At 41.0% G+C, this 14,417-nt stretch overlaps 3 protein-coding genes across 7 annotated transcripts in view; 1 reads left to right on the top strand and 2 right to left on the bottom strand.

Moving 5' to 3' along the window:
- Positions 1-43: 43 nt before the first annotated feature.
- LOC148171519 (apyrase) lies at positions 44-1,670 on the bottom strand. The gene is made up of 4 exons (XM_088041377.1): positions 875-1,670; positions 683-830; positions 402-635; positions 44-354 (listed from the first exon to the last, which is right to left on the bottom strand). The coding sequence occupies exons 1-4, from the start codon at positions 1,477-1,479 to the stop codon at positions 151-153; spliced, it is 1,191 nt and encodes a 396-aa protein (XP_087897503.1). The 5' UTR covers positions 1,480-1,670; the 3' UTR covers positions 44-150.
- A 242-nt stretch (positions 1,671-1,912) lies between these two features.
- LOC148171518 (luc7-like protein 3) lies at positions 1,913-4,307 on the top strand. Of its 2 annotated transcripts, XM_088041378.1 has the most exons (6): positions 1,914-2,232; positions 2,282-2,721; positions 2,770-3,102; positions 3,157-3,314; positions 3,369-3,437; positions 4,286-4,307. In XM_088041378.1, exons 1-5 carry the CDS (start codon positions 2,128-2,130, stop codon positions 3,395-3,397), a joined length of 1,065 nt encoding a protein of 354 aa, XP_087897504.1. In that variant the 5' UTR covers positions 1,914-2,127; the 3' UTR covers positions 3,398-3,437; positions 4,286-4,307. The 2 variants fall into 2 exon arrangements, with proteins under 2 accessions (XP_087897505.1, XP_087897504.1); XM_088041379.1 differs by lacking the exon at positions 4,286-4,307 and having other exon boundaries at positions 1,913-2,232; positions 3,369-3,459.
- Positions 4,308-5,814: 1,507 nt separating this feature from the next.
- The window catches only part of LOC148171517 (voltage-dependent T-type calcium channel subunit alpha-1G-like), a 62,765-nt gene continuing 54,162 nt past the window's right edge, over positions 5,815-14,417 (bottom strand). For 3 of the 4 annotated variants that reach the window (XM_088041372.1, XM_088041371.1, XM_088041370.1), the window contains exons 12-27: positions 13,747-14,365; positions 13,495-13,698; positions 11,940-12,105; positions 11,577-11,870; positions 11,341-11,529; positions 10,955-11,131; positions 9,290-9,631; positions 9,079-9,228; positions 8,701-9,029; positions 8,462-8,654; positions 8,267-8,416; positions 7,656-8,226; positions 7,038-7,604; positions 6,759-6,991; positions 6,538-6,711; positions 5,815-6,492 (exon numbers count right to left, since the gene is read on the bottom strand). In XM_088041372.1, coding sequence (XP_087897498.1) covers positions 5,815-6,492; positions 6,538-6,711; positions 6,759-6,991; positions 7,038-7,604; positions 7,656-8,226; positions 8,267-8,416; positions 8,462-8,654; positions 8,701-9,029; positions 9,079-9,228; positions 9,290-9,631; positions 10,955-11,131; positions 11,341-11,529; positions 11,577-11,870; positions 11,940-12,105; positions 13,495-13,698; positions 13,747-14,365 — 5,036 coding nt within the window. Of the gene's footprint in view, positions 6,493-6,537; positions 6,712-6,758; positions 6,992-7,037; positions 7,605-7,655; positions 8,227-8,266; positions 8,417-8,461; positions 8,655-8,700; positions 9,030-9,078; positions 9,229-9,289; positions 9,632-10,954; positions 11,132-11,340; positions 11,530-11,576; positions 11,871-11,939; positions 12,106-12,673; positions 12,813-13,494; positions 13,699-13,746; positions 14,366-14,417 lie in introns of all 4 variants that reach the window. The other variant, XM_088041373.1, reaches the window with a different exon arrangement.

The raw sequence follows: 14,417 nt of genomic DNA, 5'->3' as shown, positions 1-14,417 counted from the left end.
TAAAGTACTGTCGAAATTCTTTCAGACTTGTTACATAAATATCTTTTTACCCTGGACCTTCGTGATCGTTCTTTTTTTATTTAAATAGACAGTAATTTATAAATTATTTTACAAAATTTAATTTACAGGTAAGCGGCGATTTTCGGAATGCTAAATGAACTCAAGCCCTTCGTATTTCAGGTCAGATATATGAAAATCGTCCAACAGTACTTCCCCGTGTATAGTAAAAGACGTGATGTAAGTCGCTGTTTTTCCATCCAGCTCTTCAGTTCTCAAGGCCACGATCACTTGGTCTTCCGAAGTTGGGATAAATTTAAACGTGGAGAAGCCTCGGGTGGGCTTCGAGTTCAAAATCTACAATAAAAGGATGAGCAACCATGTGAGGAAACTCTTCTTCTTACTTGTGTTGTTTTCACGTCGTACAAATCTTCATCTGTGGTTATTAAGACAGAGCAGCCTCGATGTTCGTCTAAAGATTCGTTGTATTGCTCTTTACTGCATCGTCTGGGTAAGAAGAACCATCGTCTGTGGACATCAGACCAGACTCCGCTCTCGTGGATCATATATCCGGGCCAATAAATCCCCAATACTTCCCTGATGCGTTTATACTGATCAACCCAATTCAAATGACTGACCTAGAATTGGAATTAACTTTTTCAAAATGGGGTGTTCTCCTTCTTACTTGACCCTTCGTGGTTATAGCTTTGATGAATTGTGGGTTGTGGTTCTCAAACTGCCCGCTTGCAGTTGTCCACTCTTTGCCCATGGAACCGACGTAGAGAACCTCGTCTTTGACTGTGGCCCATTCGGATTTGAAGCCTTTAGGGCTCCTGGAAGAACAACTTTATTGTGGTTTAGTTGTTTTGGTACTCACTTTCCGTCGCCGTCCATCAGAAGCACCCATGGGAAGGCCTTCTCATTTATAATCTCAAATACCAAGCCGGTTCTGTCGTCAAAAGTGAGTAATCTTCCGTCGAAAACGACCAATTCTGACAACTCCATCCCTCTACCCTTATGAGCGTAGTTAGTGGTTAGTTTAATAGGACTGGCACGATCCCACGTGACAACTACCGTATGTCTCGTGGGGCTATAACTCAAGTACCCGCGCATTAAATAAGAAAACCACACGTTCTTCTCACTTTCACTTTTTGAGTTTGTGTCTAAATCAGCGATGACACCTATCCGAAACGTATGCATTGAACTAGTTTTAATAGGACTCGTTAAAGGATACGTGTAATTGTAACTACTACTTCGCAAGACACTTCCGGAACTGCCCCCCTTTTTTGGTAACATGTATAAAACTATTAACACGAACAACCCTATAAACGCGACGATTGAAATAAACTGGGTTTGGCCACGTATTGTCCGATTTACAATTCGGTAAGCTGGTTGTGCTCTTAAAGCTTTTCTCCAATCTTTTGAAGATCCCATCTCGTCGTCGTCGGAAAGAAGTTGCATGCGTAAGTGATTTGGTTCCATTAATTTGGTGCTTCATTAGCGATGGGTTTCACAACGATTTTAAAAGGGAATAGATAAAGATTACACGTATTAACATTATCACAGAATTAACTTATGTTTGAATCCAACATTATCACCTAACCTATGTGCGAACTGTCAACGTGACAGCAGAGATTCAGTGAGCTGGCAACTAAAAGTCAAGTGGAATTTGAAAACTAATTACGAATACTCTAGCTAAGACATACGGCAGTTTGTTTCTAGAATGACATTTAGTGTATAATTGGTTGCATAAAGTGGTTCTGCAAATTTATCATTTACAGAAACAGGTAAACTTAAAGCTTATTTACTTCTCAATTTTACACAGTTGTCAAGTTTTAGGTTGTGTTTGTGATGGAAGATGAAGAATTTTATGTTTTACTAGTCGCCAATGCCAAGAAAAGCATAACCTTGAGGTGAACATCAGAATATTGGCACAAAAGTGGAAGCTTCTAGAAAAGGAAACCTACTTGAAGCTTCACTTGTTTCTGTTGGTTTTGCCTCGAAAATTAAAAGATTTTTTTTAAAACAAATGATTGGGATTCATCAAAGTCTAGTGGAATTTGAATTCAACTGAGCTAAGACATACGCCGAGCAAATAGGTTTGACAATTCAACAAAACAAAGTGCGAAAATGGCTGTTCTGGCGGCTGCTCAGCTCCTGGACGAGTTAATGGGGCGCAACCGCAACGTGGCCCCCAACGAGAAAGTCAAAGAACTGAACTGGGAGGATCCTGAAGTAAGAACTCATTTGTCCCTTTTCCTCAGTACCTAACCTCACTTTTCAGTACTGTAAATACTTCATGGTGAAGTTTTGCCCCCACGATTTGTTTGTCAACACTCGCGCTGATTTGGGGGCTTGCACTAAAGTCCACGACGAAGAAGTCCGTAAAATGTTCCAACAAGGGAAGCCCCATCGTAAAATTCATTACCAGGAAGAGTTTATTCGTTTCTGTTCTTCCATGATCAATGAAGTGGAAAGAAAGATACAGAAAGGAAAAATGCGATTGGCGTTGAGCGGCAAGTCGGAGTTACCAGCGATATCTCCAGCACAGTCTCAGAAAAATCAAGAGCAGATCAAAATTTTGAATGAGAGAATCAATGAGCTGGAGGCTGAAGCTGAACAGGCTGGAACTGATGGCAATGTGGAACAAGCACAAGGTTTGATGAAGCTGTGTGACCAATTGAAGGAAGAACGAGACGCTTTGCGAAAACAAATCGAAAATGGGTAAGAAAAACCTAAACAACCAACAAAACTTTGATTGTTTTATTCCAGACATTGGAACGCCACAGCTGAACTCGCCGCCGCTCAAGAGAAACAAATGGAAGTCTGCCAAGTCTGTGGGGCTTTCCTCATAGTTGGGGACGCCCAGCAGCGAATTGACGACCATTTAATGGGGAAGCAGCATGTGGGATTCGCGCGGTTGAAATCGGCTTTAGACGAGATCACAGCGGTTGTTCAAGCCGCAAAAGAGGAACGACGATTAGGCCGCACCAGATCGGGTTCAGAAGAACGGCGTAGTAGGGAAACCGAGCGCGAACGCGAGAGAGAACGCGACAGAGAAAAGCGAAGAGAAAAAGAGTTGGAAAGAAGTCGGTCAGAGCACAGGTGAGATGGTAGGTGGTAGTTGTAGCAACAGATTGTTTACCTGATTATTGACAGGTTAGACAAGGAGAAGGACAGGAAGGACAAGGAAAAGGAGAGGAAGGAGAGGGATAGGAGGGATAGAGAAGTGCGCAGGAGTAAAGAGAGAGATCGGGAAAGGGAGAAGGAGAGAGACAGGGAACGGGAGAGGAAGCATCGCTCTGACCGAGATTCTGGTACTAAACATAGTTACGAATTTTTTAAATTATTTTTTATATTTAACATTGCAGGTAGAAGCCGCCACCAGTATCGACGTTGATTGGTTTTCTCCGTTAGACCAGTAAGATCAAGCACTCCAGGTAGGTGGCTTTCTAGTTTACCTGTTAAAATTCTTTTTCAGCTGGCCAACAGGTTAGTGGTTGTACAATAAGTGCCTTTTTATTGAATTTTTTACAAAAATAATGCGACTGCTTTGAATTTTTAAGAAGTTTTTCAGTCAAGTAGAGTTCTTATAAACAAATTGGTAGCTGGTGATTATGCAAAACCACGTAAAAATGGGCAAAGGCTTCATTTTATAAGGATTCTACTGAAATAAGTGCAAATTATTAACGACAATTGGATGAAGAAATGAAGTAATAGTCGAAATTTTAATTTTTTTTCACCTACTATTTTCGCTATAGTAGGACCTCGCCGAGGTGTCCAATTGTTGTGCTTCCCCCTCTCAAAATTTTAACCGGTTTTTGACAGAACTGACACGGTGTGTTGATTTGCCAATTCGAAGCCTGGAAACGGTTGATTCCACATTTTTTCTTATGAGTTTTCAGCTGTATCGATCGAGATGGTGTCGCCACTTGGTCACACTCACACATTCGGTTGTTTTTGTACTTACCTGACATTTTAAACGAGGTATTTATACATGCACATTGGAGTAATCCTCCCTGCGACGTCGGTTTTACCCACATGTTCTAAAAATGTGTTTTTCTTTCCAAACAGTTGTGGTTAAAACACGACTCTCGCTGTGTTAGCTCAAATAATAACGACGTTGTATTCGAGGTATTTATCATGTTTTGGAGGAAACGACTTTGAGTTGGGGGGGTTGTAATGTTGGTCATTGTGGGGACTGAAAGTCGTTTCATTCGAATAAGTCGGTCATCCATAAACCACCTGTCTCGTATCAGCGTCTCATCACTGGTCTGGATTTTTGCAGTTGGCAACAAACAGGTGAGGTTTTCAAGCGATTTCCCAGCACAAGACGTTCGCTTGGTCTCCGACTGGTCCGTTTTGGTCTTCTGTGCAATGAGGTGATGATTGTGTTTCCATTCGATTTTAAATTATTTTTCTCTTCACAAATGGAAGCACAGTTTTTTATACTCTTGTAAATTATTATAGGCTAAGCTATGTTAATAATAATTCTAATTGTACGACAATTTCAAAATAAACATTAGTAAAATTGTTCGTTCATGTAGTTTATTTTAAGCTCCCATCAGTCTAAGTTTTAAAGTCTTTATTTTTCAGTTTAAAGTTACTAAATACAATAATTTACATTTTGAGTTTCGGTTAAAACTGATTTTTTAAAAATAGAAACAAAGAAACAGTTCTGCTATAGACAGAAGGCACGGATAGAAGAAACGATCTATGGAAAGCACCTACAAGTAGGAAAATCCGCGGATCTTTCAGTTGAGATCCCCGGAGTTTTCCCTAGAAGAATAACTCATTATCTAAAGTTTAATTCGGAAAGACCTAATCTAAAAAAGGGACCAAAAATATCACAGACTGCCCCAAATTTTAACTTGTAACTAGTAAAAACCGACTCCAGCACCGTCTTCAGAAAAATATAAGAGATCACTATCACACAATCAGAGCTTGATTTAACAGCTGGAATCGATTTTTCAAAACAAACAAACATCACACGAACTATCTGTTTTAATTACGCGATTTTAGTTTGAGTTTAATTGAGTTTCATTTTATACTCCTATCAGAAGCTCCTGGAAGGCGAAATTGAGATTGTCAATTTGAGAGTTGTTTCCCACGAAATTATTGCCCATAGAAACATTTATCTGTCAACCTATGACTATGACACGAATTGACTAGAAGCAGATCCGATTCTATGGTCTAGAATGACTCCGTTGTTAAATACCCAATTTTATGAGAGTAATTTACTCTACTTTTAGTCTATCTAATAGTTTACGTTCATTATGTTAATTGTCTAGTCGTTTAGTAGCCTTCGATTATTTTGTAGATCGTCCATTTTGCCAAAATGGCAGATCTTTCTGTTTAAAATATCTAGTTACTAGTTCGCTAAACATAAACTGGATGGCACAATATCAATGAAGCTTGCGAAGGAAACTTATACAGGGTGTCAACAAAAAGTAACGTATTGGCCATCCAAGATCCGATGGTAAGCACCAGACTAAGCTAGTAGTATTTTGCAAAGACCCTGTATATTGTATTATGCTTAGTTCTGATATTGGAGTATCTAGAAATAAGATTTCTGCCGAATTTCAGTTGACACTTCAATAAAGAAAATATTCTCTTATAGTATCGACGACAATTCCTAATCGTAACACGGTTTAACAAGTGTACAAAATACTAAAACATTGACTACAGATATGTAAAAATAAAAACATAGACTAGAAAACGGTACTTTTTACAATCAATACACGCTATTTACATATATAAAAATAGGTAGCTAGGGAAGATTCACACGAATTATCAAAACCGTGATTTCTATCTCTACTAACACTGATTTTCGTTTTCACTGTCCGTTTTGTCTCGTTGTTCGTCTTTCTCCACGAGATTCTCCTCGCTGCTGTGTGTCACCTCGAAAATATCGAACTCGTTGAACTCCTTCAAATTCTCATCCAACTTCCTCCTCTCCGTGATGATCCTCTGCACGCTTTCCTGACTATCATTCTTCGGCAGCTTCTCTTCGTGCCTCACCACTTCCACCTTCTCAGGCACCGCCAAGAAGGGAGTTTCTTCCGTAATCTCCATCGATAATTGCTTAGTGAACAAGTGCTTGGTACTCCCGTAGAATTTCGGTTTCGGTTCCGGTGGTACCACTAATCGGTTATTCTCGTTGGTTTCGTTGATTCGTTTCAGCGGATACCGGTCTTCGGCTTTGGGAACTCTGAGCAACGTTTCGTTTTGATTCAACGATATGATTTCGTCTAGATTCGTTTGCATCTGTTGGCGATGGTTCTTCTCTAACCCGTCCGACGTTTTGTACTCTTGGATGCTGTAGATGTCGGAAACTGATTCGTCGATGTTGCGGATGTCGTCCATGTTGAGTAAAGTGATCGGTTGGTGGCTGTGAAGGGTCTGTCGACGCGTTTGACTGAAAGAAGGGCGGTGTTCTAGGGTCGCTTTGGTACCAGGAGGGTTGTACGTGAAGTTTGATGGCAGTGACAGAACCTGGAATACAATCACAGCACCACTTTTACCCAAAGTAGTACTCACTTTTGTTAGAGGCTTGTGTTGTCGCTGGCACTCCTGGTCCAACTGCAGGGCTAAACACAACTCGCGCTTCTCTTCCATTTCTTGTTTCTCTTGGAACTCCCTTTCAATTTGATTATCGAGGTCTTGTTCGTCCTCCAAGTGCTTGTGGGACTCCTCCAGGTGTTTCATGAGCACCTAAAACAAACTTTTTATCTTTTAGCTTGATGGTTTGAAGCACTCACCGCCACCACGACGTTGACTAGGACAAACTGTGCCATCAGCACAAAAATGACGAAAAAAATTGGGGCGATTATCTTCGAAACGCAGCAGTTGGTCACGCAATCCGCCGATTTATCACACTTCTCGTCGCTTAACGTGTCTTTCATTATGCCGTTCCAGTTGTCGCCGGTGGCTACGCGGAACAGCGTAAGAAATGCCATTCCGAAGTTCTCGAAGTGGGCATGCTCGCCCAGTCCTTCAATTAACAGATAATTAACTGTTTCTTCTAAGAAGAGACTCACCTTGGCACTGGTTAATCTTACAGTCCAGTCGGCCGAAGAGCTCGACCCCCAAGGCTGCGAAAATGAAGAAGAGAAGAAAAAACAACAGTCCTAGATTCCCGACTTGGGGAAGAGCCTGCATGACCGTGTCTAACAGCGCTCGGATTCCTTTCGCCATTTTGAGTAGCTTCAGAACTCGCGCTATTCGCATGACGCGCATGACTCTCAACACTGTGGGGTTGATGGGGATTATGTTTGATTTTAACTCTTCGAGAACGATGCCCACGACGGATAACATAACAATAACCACATCGAGAATGTTCCATTTGTCTTTGATGTAGAGGCCAAACCCCAACGCGATGATCTTCATGGTGCTTTCTAGGATAAACACCGCGGTGAAGAAATAATTGAAGATCTTGAGGACGTAACTCAGGATATTCGGCATTTTGTAGCTTTCAGTAGCCATAGTGACGACGTTCAGTCCGATGACCGCGGCTATGGCCAAATCAAAGTACTTCGAAGTCACCACGTTATGGATGAACAGCCTCCACGGGGCGTAGTTGATATAATATGGAGGTTCATTCATTTCTACCAAAACACACAAATCATTCTAAATTAAACACGACTGTTGATCCTTACTACGTCTCCTCTTTTCCAACTGTAACGCCCGTTTCGCCGCTCTTCTGACTCTTTCTTCTTTTTCTTGTTCTTCCCGACAGCGGTGGAAATTCTCGACCACGACTCCCACGAACATGTTCAAAACAAAGAACCCGACTAAAAGAATGAATGATATGAAGTACAGTAACCGCCACTCGGAGTAGTTGATGATGGGCTGCTGGTCCAAGCCGACGGCATCCAAACCGTTGTACATGATGTTAACCCAGCCGTCTCTTGAACTCAACACGAACAACGACATGAGCGCTTGTCCCAAATCGTCGAAGTTGTACTTCTGGTTCTCCCACGTGTAATTTCGACTTACACAGTCATTATGATTCATAATCCCCGTCAAATTTTCGCCCTTACAGTAATAGAAAGAACCCTTAAAAAGTTGAACGCCGAGAATCCCAAAAATAATAAAGAAAGTACAACAGATGAGGACGATATTTCCAATGGGGCGCAACGACGACAGTAGAGTTTGTACAACCAGCTTGAGACCTGGAGCTCTGTTGATAACCCGGAGAGGACGCAGCGACCGCAAGAGCCTGAAAACCTACCCAAAGAGTGAAGTGGATGGCCACAAGAGAAATTACCCTAAGAATCCCGAAGATGCGAGGACTGCTCGATCGGATCAGAGACATCAGTAAGTCGACGATGGAGATAACAACGAGGGAACCATCCATGATGTTCCAACCGGAAGTGAAGTAAGCGTTGGGGCCGTAACACATCCCCGCAGCCACCACCTGGACAACTCAATGAAGCTCGTGGTAATGATCAGAAGAACTTACTTTAACAAACATCTCCACTGTGAAGACGACGGTGAAGATGTAGTTGCAACTCGACAGAAAAAATCTCTCGTTGCTGTCGGGCGGAATGTTGGGCCTCTCCATCGCGAGAGTGATGCAGTTCATTGCAATAAATAAGAGGATTGCGTTGTCGAACCATTTTTGATTAACGAACCAGTAGCACCATTGTCTAAACCTGTAAAAACCAATAGTGAGGGGTTCCTTTTATTTGACTCCCGTACCTATTTTCTTGTGGGAATATGTACAGGGAGAAGTCCTCTCTCTCCTTCAGGCACCCGGTGGGTTCGCACAACCTCAACAGTTTCTTGATCCCGCTAATCCTCGGGGACTCCTGCTCCACTGGAATGCAATCTTCCATTTTGATTTTGGGGAGGCTGCGTTCTGGTAAGGTTTTGTCATTCAAACTGTTGACGGATTTAGGCTCGACTTGGCTGGACTTCCTCGACAGCGTCGGACTACTACATTTGTTGATCTGCGTGTTAATTTTCGGTTGGGTTATGCTCGACGTGACTAAAGAATTGTGACGTGTTAAAGTGGGTGCTGTGGATACCTACAAGAGTTCGTTTAATAGAAGTCAAGTGCCGCACACGTGCTTTTACTTGTGGAACAGAGCTGTAAGTGTTGGATCTAAGTCTAATGGAATTTTGCGGACTAAGCCCTTTGGCGCTCCTGTTATTTGGTGCATCACTTTGCGTGTCGTTCTGGATGCGAATCGACGATTGCAAGAGCGAGTCGTTGCGTAAACTAGCCTGAAAGCAGAGGTGCGGACAACGAAAGCGTGTGGATATAATCTCAAAAAAAACTATTTACTTGTCGACTCATGCCGCCCCCATTGCACTGCGAGTGGTCCCGTCCGTTGTTCAACGGCACCGCCTCCGAATCCGACCCGCTCCTGTTTTTCTTCCTTCTTAAACTTGGCCGGTTTGTTAACTTCCACGAGCATTTCCTCTGCACTCTCCCTTTCTCTTGATTGTTGCTTTTCTGCGGCAACGCCACCTTCTCCGAGAACGTCATGATTTTCGATCCGATTTTCTCGTTGTGGATCACGATTTTCCCGGATAAAGTAGTTTGAGCCTCATCTAACGGTCTTTCGAACTGCCGGAAAGTTAAAGGGGGTGGCGACAATGAAGGCGGTTTGAGAAGGCTCAGACTCTGAGAAAACGATCTTATCAGATCACGTGGACTTGTTGGGGACGACGCACAGTGCTTCAATTTCATATTTTAGCGCGACAGAAAGCTCATAAGAAAAATTTGCAATAATAGTACTTGTGTAAAAAAAAAAGTGTTTCTTTTTTAGCCGAGTCTTTTTTAATTGTCGAGGCCAGAAAGAAGGCGAGGGCAAATTGGCGTTTTTTGGCCGTGATACACACAATATTTTTTAGGCGACATCATTAAATATACAAGTTAATTAATTTTTATTTATGATTTATTGATTTAATCATTTATAACAACTGAATAATTGTAAATATTTACGAATCCTTCAGAAAAGTTCATATTTTTTTTATTTACATTTGCAGTTTTGGCATGTGTAGCCTCACAATTTGTATGAATTTTAGGTTTGATGTGCTTTTTGATGTTGTAGCAGCACTGATAGACATGTTCATTTTCAATAATTCAACACGTCTTTGTTGCACTTTACAGCAGTTTATCGATTTGATTTTACCCAAATAATTATAAAATTAGGGGTAATGTCGGTATCTTGATGCAATATGTAAAACTATGGCGCCACCATAGATCGGCCAAAAATGTTTGCGGCCCGAAAAGACTTTTTGAGGCCTAAAAATTCCATTTTAAGTTTAAGTCGCCTAATTTTTTTTTTATAAATTAGCTTGTTATACACACATTGAAGGGCTCAGAATGTGAATGTTTTTTTCCAAAAAGTTAACACTTTTTTTTCAAGTAATGCACGACCTGTTCGAGGCGCAGTAGCTATTAGTTGGATTAAATATTTTGTTGGAATAAGTTGAATATATTGTAGTGATAAAATATGGCAAATTGTACTTTAGGTATTCACTTTATTTGCTCATAAATTAGATTTTTTTTAACTCGCAGTTTTTAATTTTTTTATTTGTTTACAACTTCGAAATTTTATTTATCTTTAGATTGGTTTTTAAAAAACGCAAGAATCATCGGATTCAGTAATTTCGCATGACAATCTTAAAAAAAGGAGTAAATTCTAAGAAATCTGTGTCTAGAGACGTGTTGAACTTGTTCTAGGAACCAGAAATTTGAAACCCCAATTACTCAAGGGGCAGTGATGACGTTTAAGTTTATATTTTCGTTTTTATTAAGTGTAAAACTTTGAAGAATTATTTGACTGTATTATTTTTCATTAAATATGTACTATAATACATTTATTTGATCACACTTTTTAATTATGTCGCGCTAAATTTCTAAACTGAACCACTGTTCGACGTCCCATTCAAATTCATAGAGGGGAATTTATTTCAAGTGATTTTAATGTTATCAACGTACCGACGTCTTTTGTGTGGATTCTGTGCTTGACACAGCACCAGGACTGCTGTCGTCGGCAGAAGGACAGTCGTTTGTTACTGTTGTTACGTTGTAACGGAACTCGGGGAAGTCGTCCAGGGTTGTGCTGGGGGAGTCCTGAGGGGTGGCGGCCGTGTGGGTTATAATAGGAGGCGAAGTCTGGGAAGAAAACGATTAATAAATTCATAAACGCTCCTGAAAATTTCATTTAGGCGGATATAATTTGTGAAGCCAAAGAATCAATAAACTCCTAGAAAATGTGTTTACTTGGAATCCGTTGCCAAATACTTGTCTTTCCCAGACGTTGTAAAATTTTATTATCGACGATCTCCAAATTTGCGTGGTACGATGTATTGAACAAACTTTACCTGTCTGGAAGGCTGTCTGAGCATAGATTCTTTTTGTATGTTGCATTTGGGTTCCTCCAAGTATCCGCATTCTTTTTCAATGAGTTTTTCTCTACAGTTGCAGTTGATTAATCCGATTGATGTTCGTTGCTCGTTGAAGTCTTTCGTTTTTCTTAGTTCTTCCGCTGACCTCCAACAGTTTTTCGTGTCCTGCGAGGTTCATTCTAGATCTCCAATTTGAGGAATTGGACACTCACCTGCACGTAACTTCCGCTGGAGCTGGAAACTGATCTACTGCTGTCATCTGAACTACCCCTAAAGCTCCCTGCTTCGAGCATACATGACATTTTCCTCCTCGCCATTTCTCTTTGTTCTCGTTCTCTCCTTTCATTCCTTTCCGAACTGAAGCCTTCGACCAAGATAGCTACCAATAAGTTAAAGAGAACGTAATTCCCGAAAGTCATCAGCGCAACGAAATATAACGCCGCCCAGTGCGAAGTCTTTGCCATTCCGTTGGAAAGGACGACATTCCAGTCTTCTTGTGTTAGAATCTAAAGAAAACCAATTAGAATTCGAAAAGTAAAATGTGGTGGTGTTAGTATGTAAAAATTTGATCTCACTTGGAAAACTGTGACTGTGGCCCAGAGGAAATTGTTGAAGTGTTTTCTGTCGCATTCGCATCGTTCGTCGTTGCTCACAATCATTTCGCAGGAACATTCTTTAATGCTTCCGTCCTCGGCTCTATAGTTGCAAAACTTACCCCCAAAAAGGTACATTCCAAGAATGCTGCCAAAAATATGTTTGTCTAACTTGTCGGTTTTCGTGATCTAAGCTAGTCTAGATCTGTTTCTAGTGTGGTGTGTGTCATGTCGTGTTTTGTTAACTTTCGATCAAACCAAAATGCCAACAACTACAAGCTACTGTTTCGAGTCTTGTCGAATGGTGAACTACGTACTTTTACCGGTAGCTACTTCAAACCTACTGCGAAACTTTCTACTGACTTTCTACAGTCGTGTTTCTGTAATGACTTGTTAATACAAAAAAACACACACAAAATAGCAGGGGTGACATATTGATCGACACATATTTGAACAGTAATGTGGTTAAATCAAGCGAAAGAAGTGAATCGTGAAAGCTTGGTTGTGCAAAATCGGAAAAAAACATGCAAGAGTTAGAAAAACCAAGTTAAAACCATCACCTACCTTTCCGACGAATCGATAATAACAAACAGTGCTATTTACGCAACTATTAAACATGTAGAGATTGTAAATAGCACTCGGTTAGTTAGATCCACCGAAAACACGTTTGGCGTGTTTTTGGTAGATGTAGATTAAATTTTATTGGGTTTAAATACCTGAAAAACAGTAACAAGTGCCCACAACAGGGAGTCAAAATTTTTTCTATCTTTGTCCTCGTCTTGGTCAGATAAACATTTTTTGTTATGGTCATGATTCTCGCAAAACTTGCACCCGAACAGATTCATACCAAGGATACTAGAACATCCCAAAAATCAGATAGTTACTAATTGAACGCAGAGATGTGATATTTGGAATGTTTGGTATTCGCTGTATTTTGTGCTATGAGTCAAATTCCCACTGGTTCCGCCCTTATAAGTCTATTTTGTGATGTTTATGTCTGTCGACTCGTAAAAGTGGAGTGCTTCAGCGGGCGGGACGCATACAGTCAAACCTCGCAACAGCGGAGGAACTGAGGAGGACACAACGTGGAAATATGTACAAAATTATGATATTTAACAAGAGATTTCTCTTTGGAGATGAAAATCTCTTATTAAATCTCTCCGTTATCCAATTAATATTTACAATTAGGGGCTACAGTAAAAAATAAATCGAGTGAAGGTGTCCGTAGATCGAGGTTTTACTGTACACCGATGTGCTGTCTAACCGAATAGTAGGTGCTAATGTAGGATAAGAAATAGAGAGAGTGTATGAAAAGTATAGTGATGTGGAGTATAAGGAAACGACGATCTAACACCAATAAACCAAACAAAATGCCTCAAAAGGAAACATTTTCCTATAAACCAAGAGTACTATTGGGTAATGAATCAAATGCCACCCCTACCAAACCCCTCCATTTTAGCCCCGCCAATGTCGATTTGTCGTCTCTGTGTAACTGTAGTTTGTTTCTGTGGTGTCAAAGATCGATGCGACAACTTACCTGAAGATAAAAATGAAAAGAATCAGAAGTGAGAAGAACACGGCGACGTTGTCCATCGTTCGCAACATAACGAACAATTGTCGGCGTAAATTCGGCATGAACCTGACTAACTTCAGGATACGTAGCAGCCGAAAGGTTCTAAGTACAGATAGACCTGAGTCTGTGTGACTCTGACCGAGATGTTTTTGAAACAGTTCAATACCACTAAAAGAAGACATTTGAAGCGGTTGAGGAACCACTCGCGGGATTTACCTTAATACTACGATGACGCCGTCAAAGACGTTGAAGCCGTTGGAAATGTACCCGAAGAGACCATCAGCAATGATCTTGAGCATCATCTCCACGGCGAACACCGCGGAGAAGATGACGTTGCTCATCTCGACGAGGTGGGTGAGAGAGTCGGGTTGGTTGTGATATTCGATACCCATCGATAATGTATTGATGAGGATAGCAAATAAAATTCCCTGTTGGAAGTATTTATGTTCGACTAGACGCTTGATTTTTTTTCTCGCGAACCGAAGTCCTTTGATGATTCCTTTGAGAATGGTGCAACATATCACGTAAAGTCTCGATCGTTTTTCGTTTTTGTATTCCGATTCGCAGTGCCACAAATCTTGGCAACAGGTGAAGTCATCATCGGGATCCTCCGCGGTTCGGTTTCTATTAATACCTTTTGTTAAAGAACTAAAAAAAGTGTCCACCACGATTTGTCCCGTCGGTAAGGCGTTAATTGCCCCTAACGCTAACAACGCCTGACACGTCATCGCTTCTCCGTTCATTAATATTGAACACTCTTGAGCGATCTGTCTTTGGGTTTGCAGGATCTCCTGCTGGTTAGGAACACAGGAAATCTGCCAGATGTTACCATCGCCTGAAATAATTCCCCGGCGCATCCACCATTTTGTCAATTATATTGTAATTTA

Source organism: Gnatocerus cornutus, chromosome 7 (genome assembly GCF_029298725.1).
Source record: "Gnatocerus cornutus isolate USDA-ARS CGAHR chromosome 7, icGnaCorn1.1, whole genome shotgun sequence".
Classification (NCBI taxonomy): Eukaryota; Metazoa; Arthropoda; class Insecta; order Coleoptera; family Tenebrionidae; genus Gnatocerus; species Gnatocerus cornutus.
Note: the sequence above shows the minus strand (reverse complement) of the source record. Positions and strands in the feature narration are given on the sequence as shown.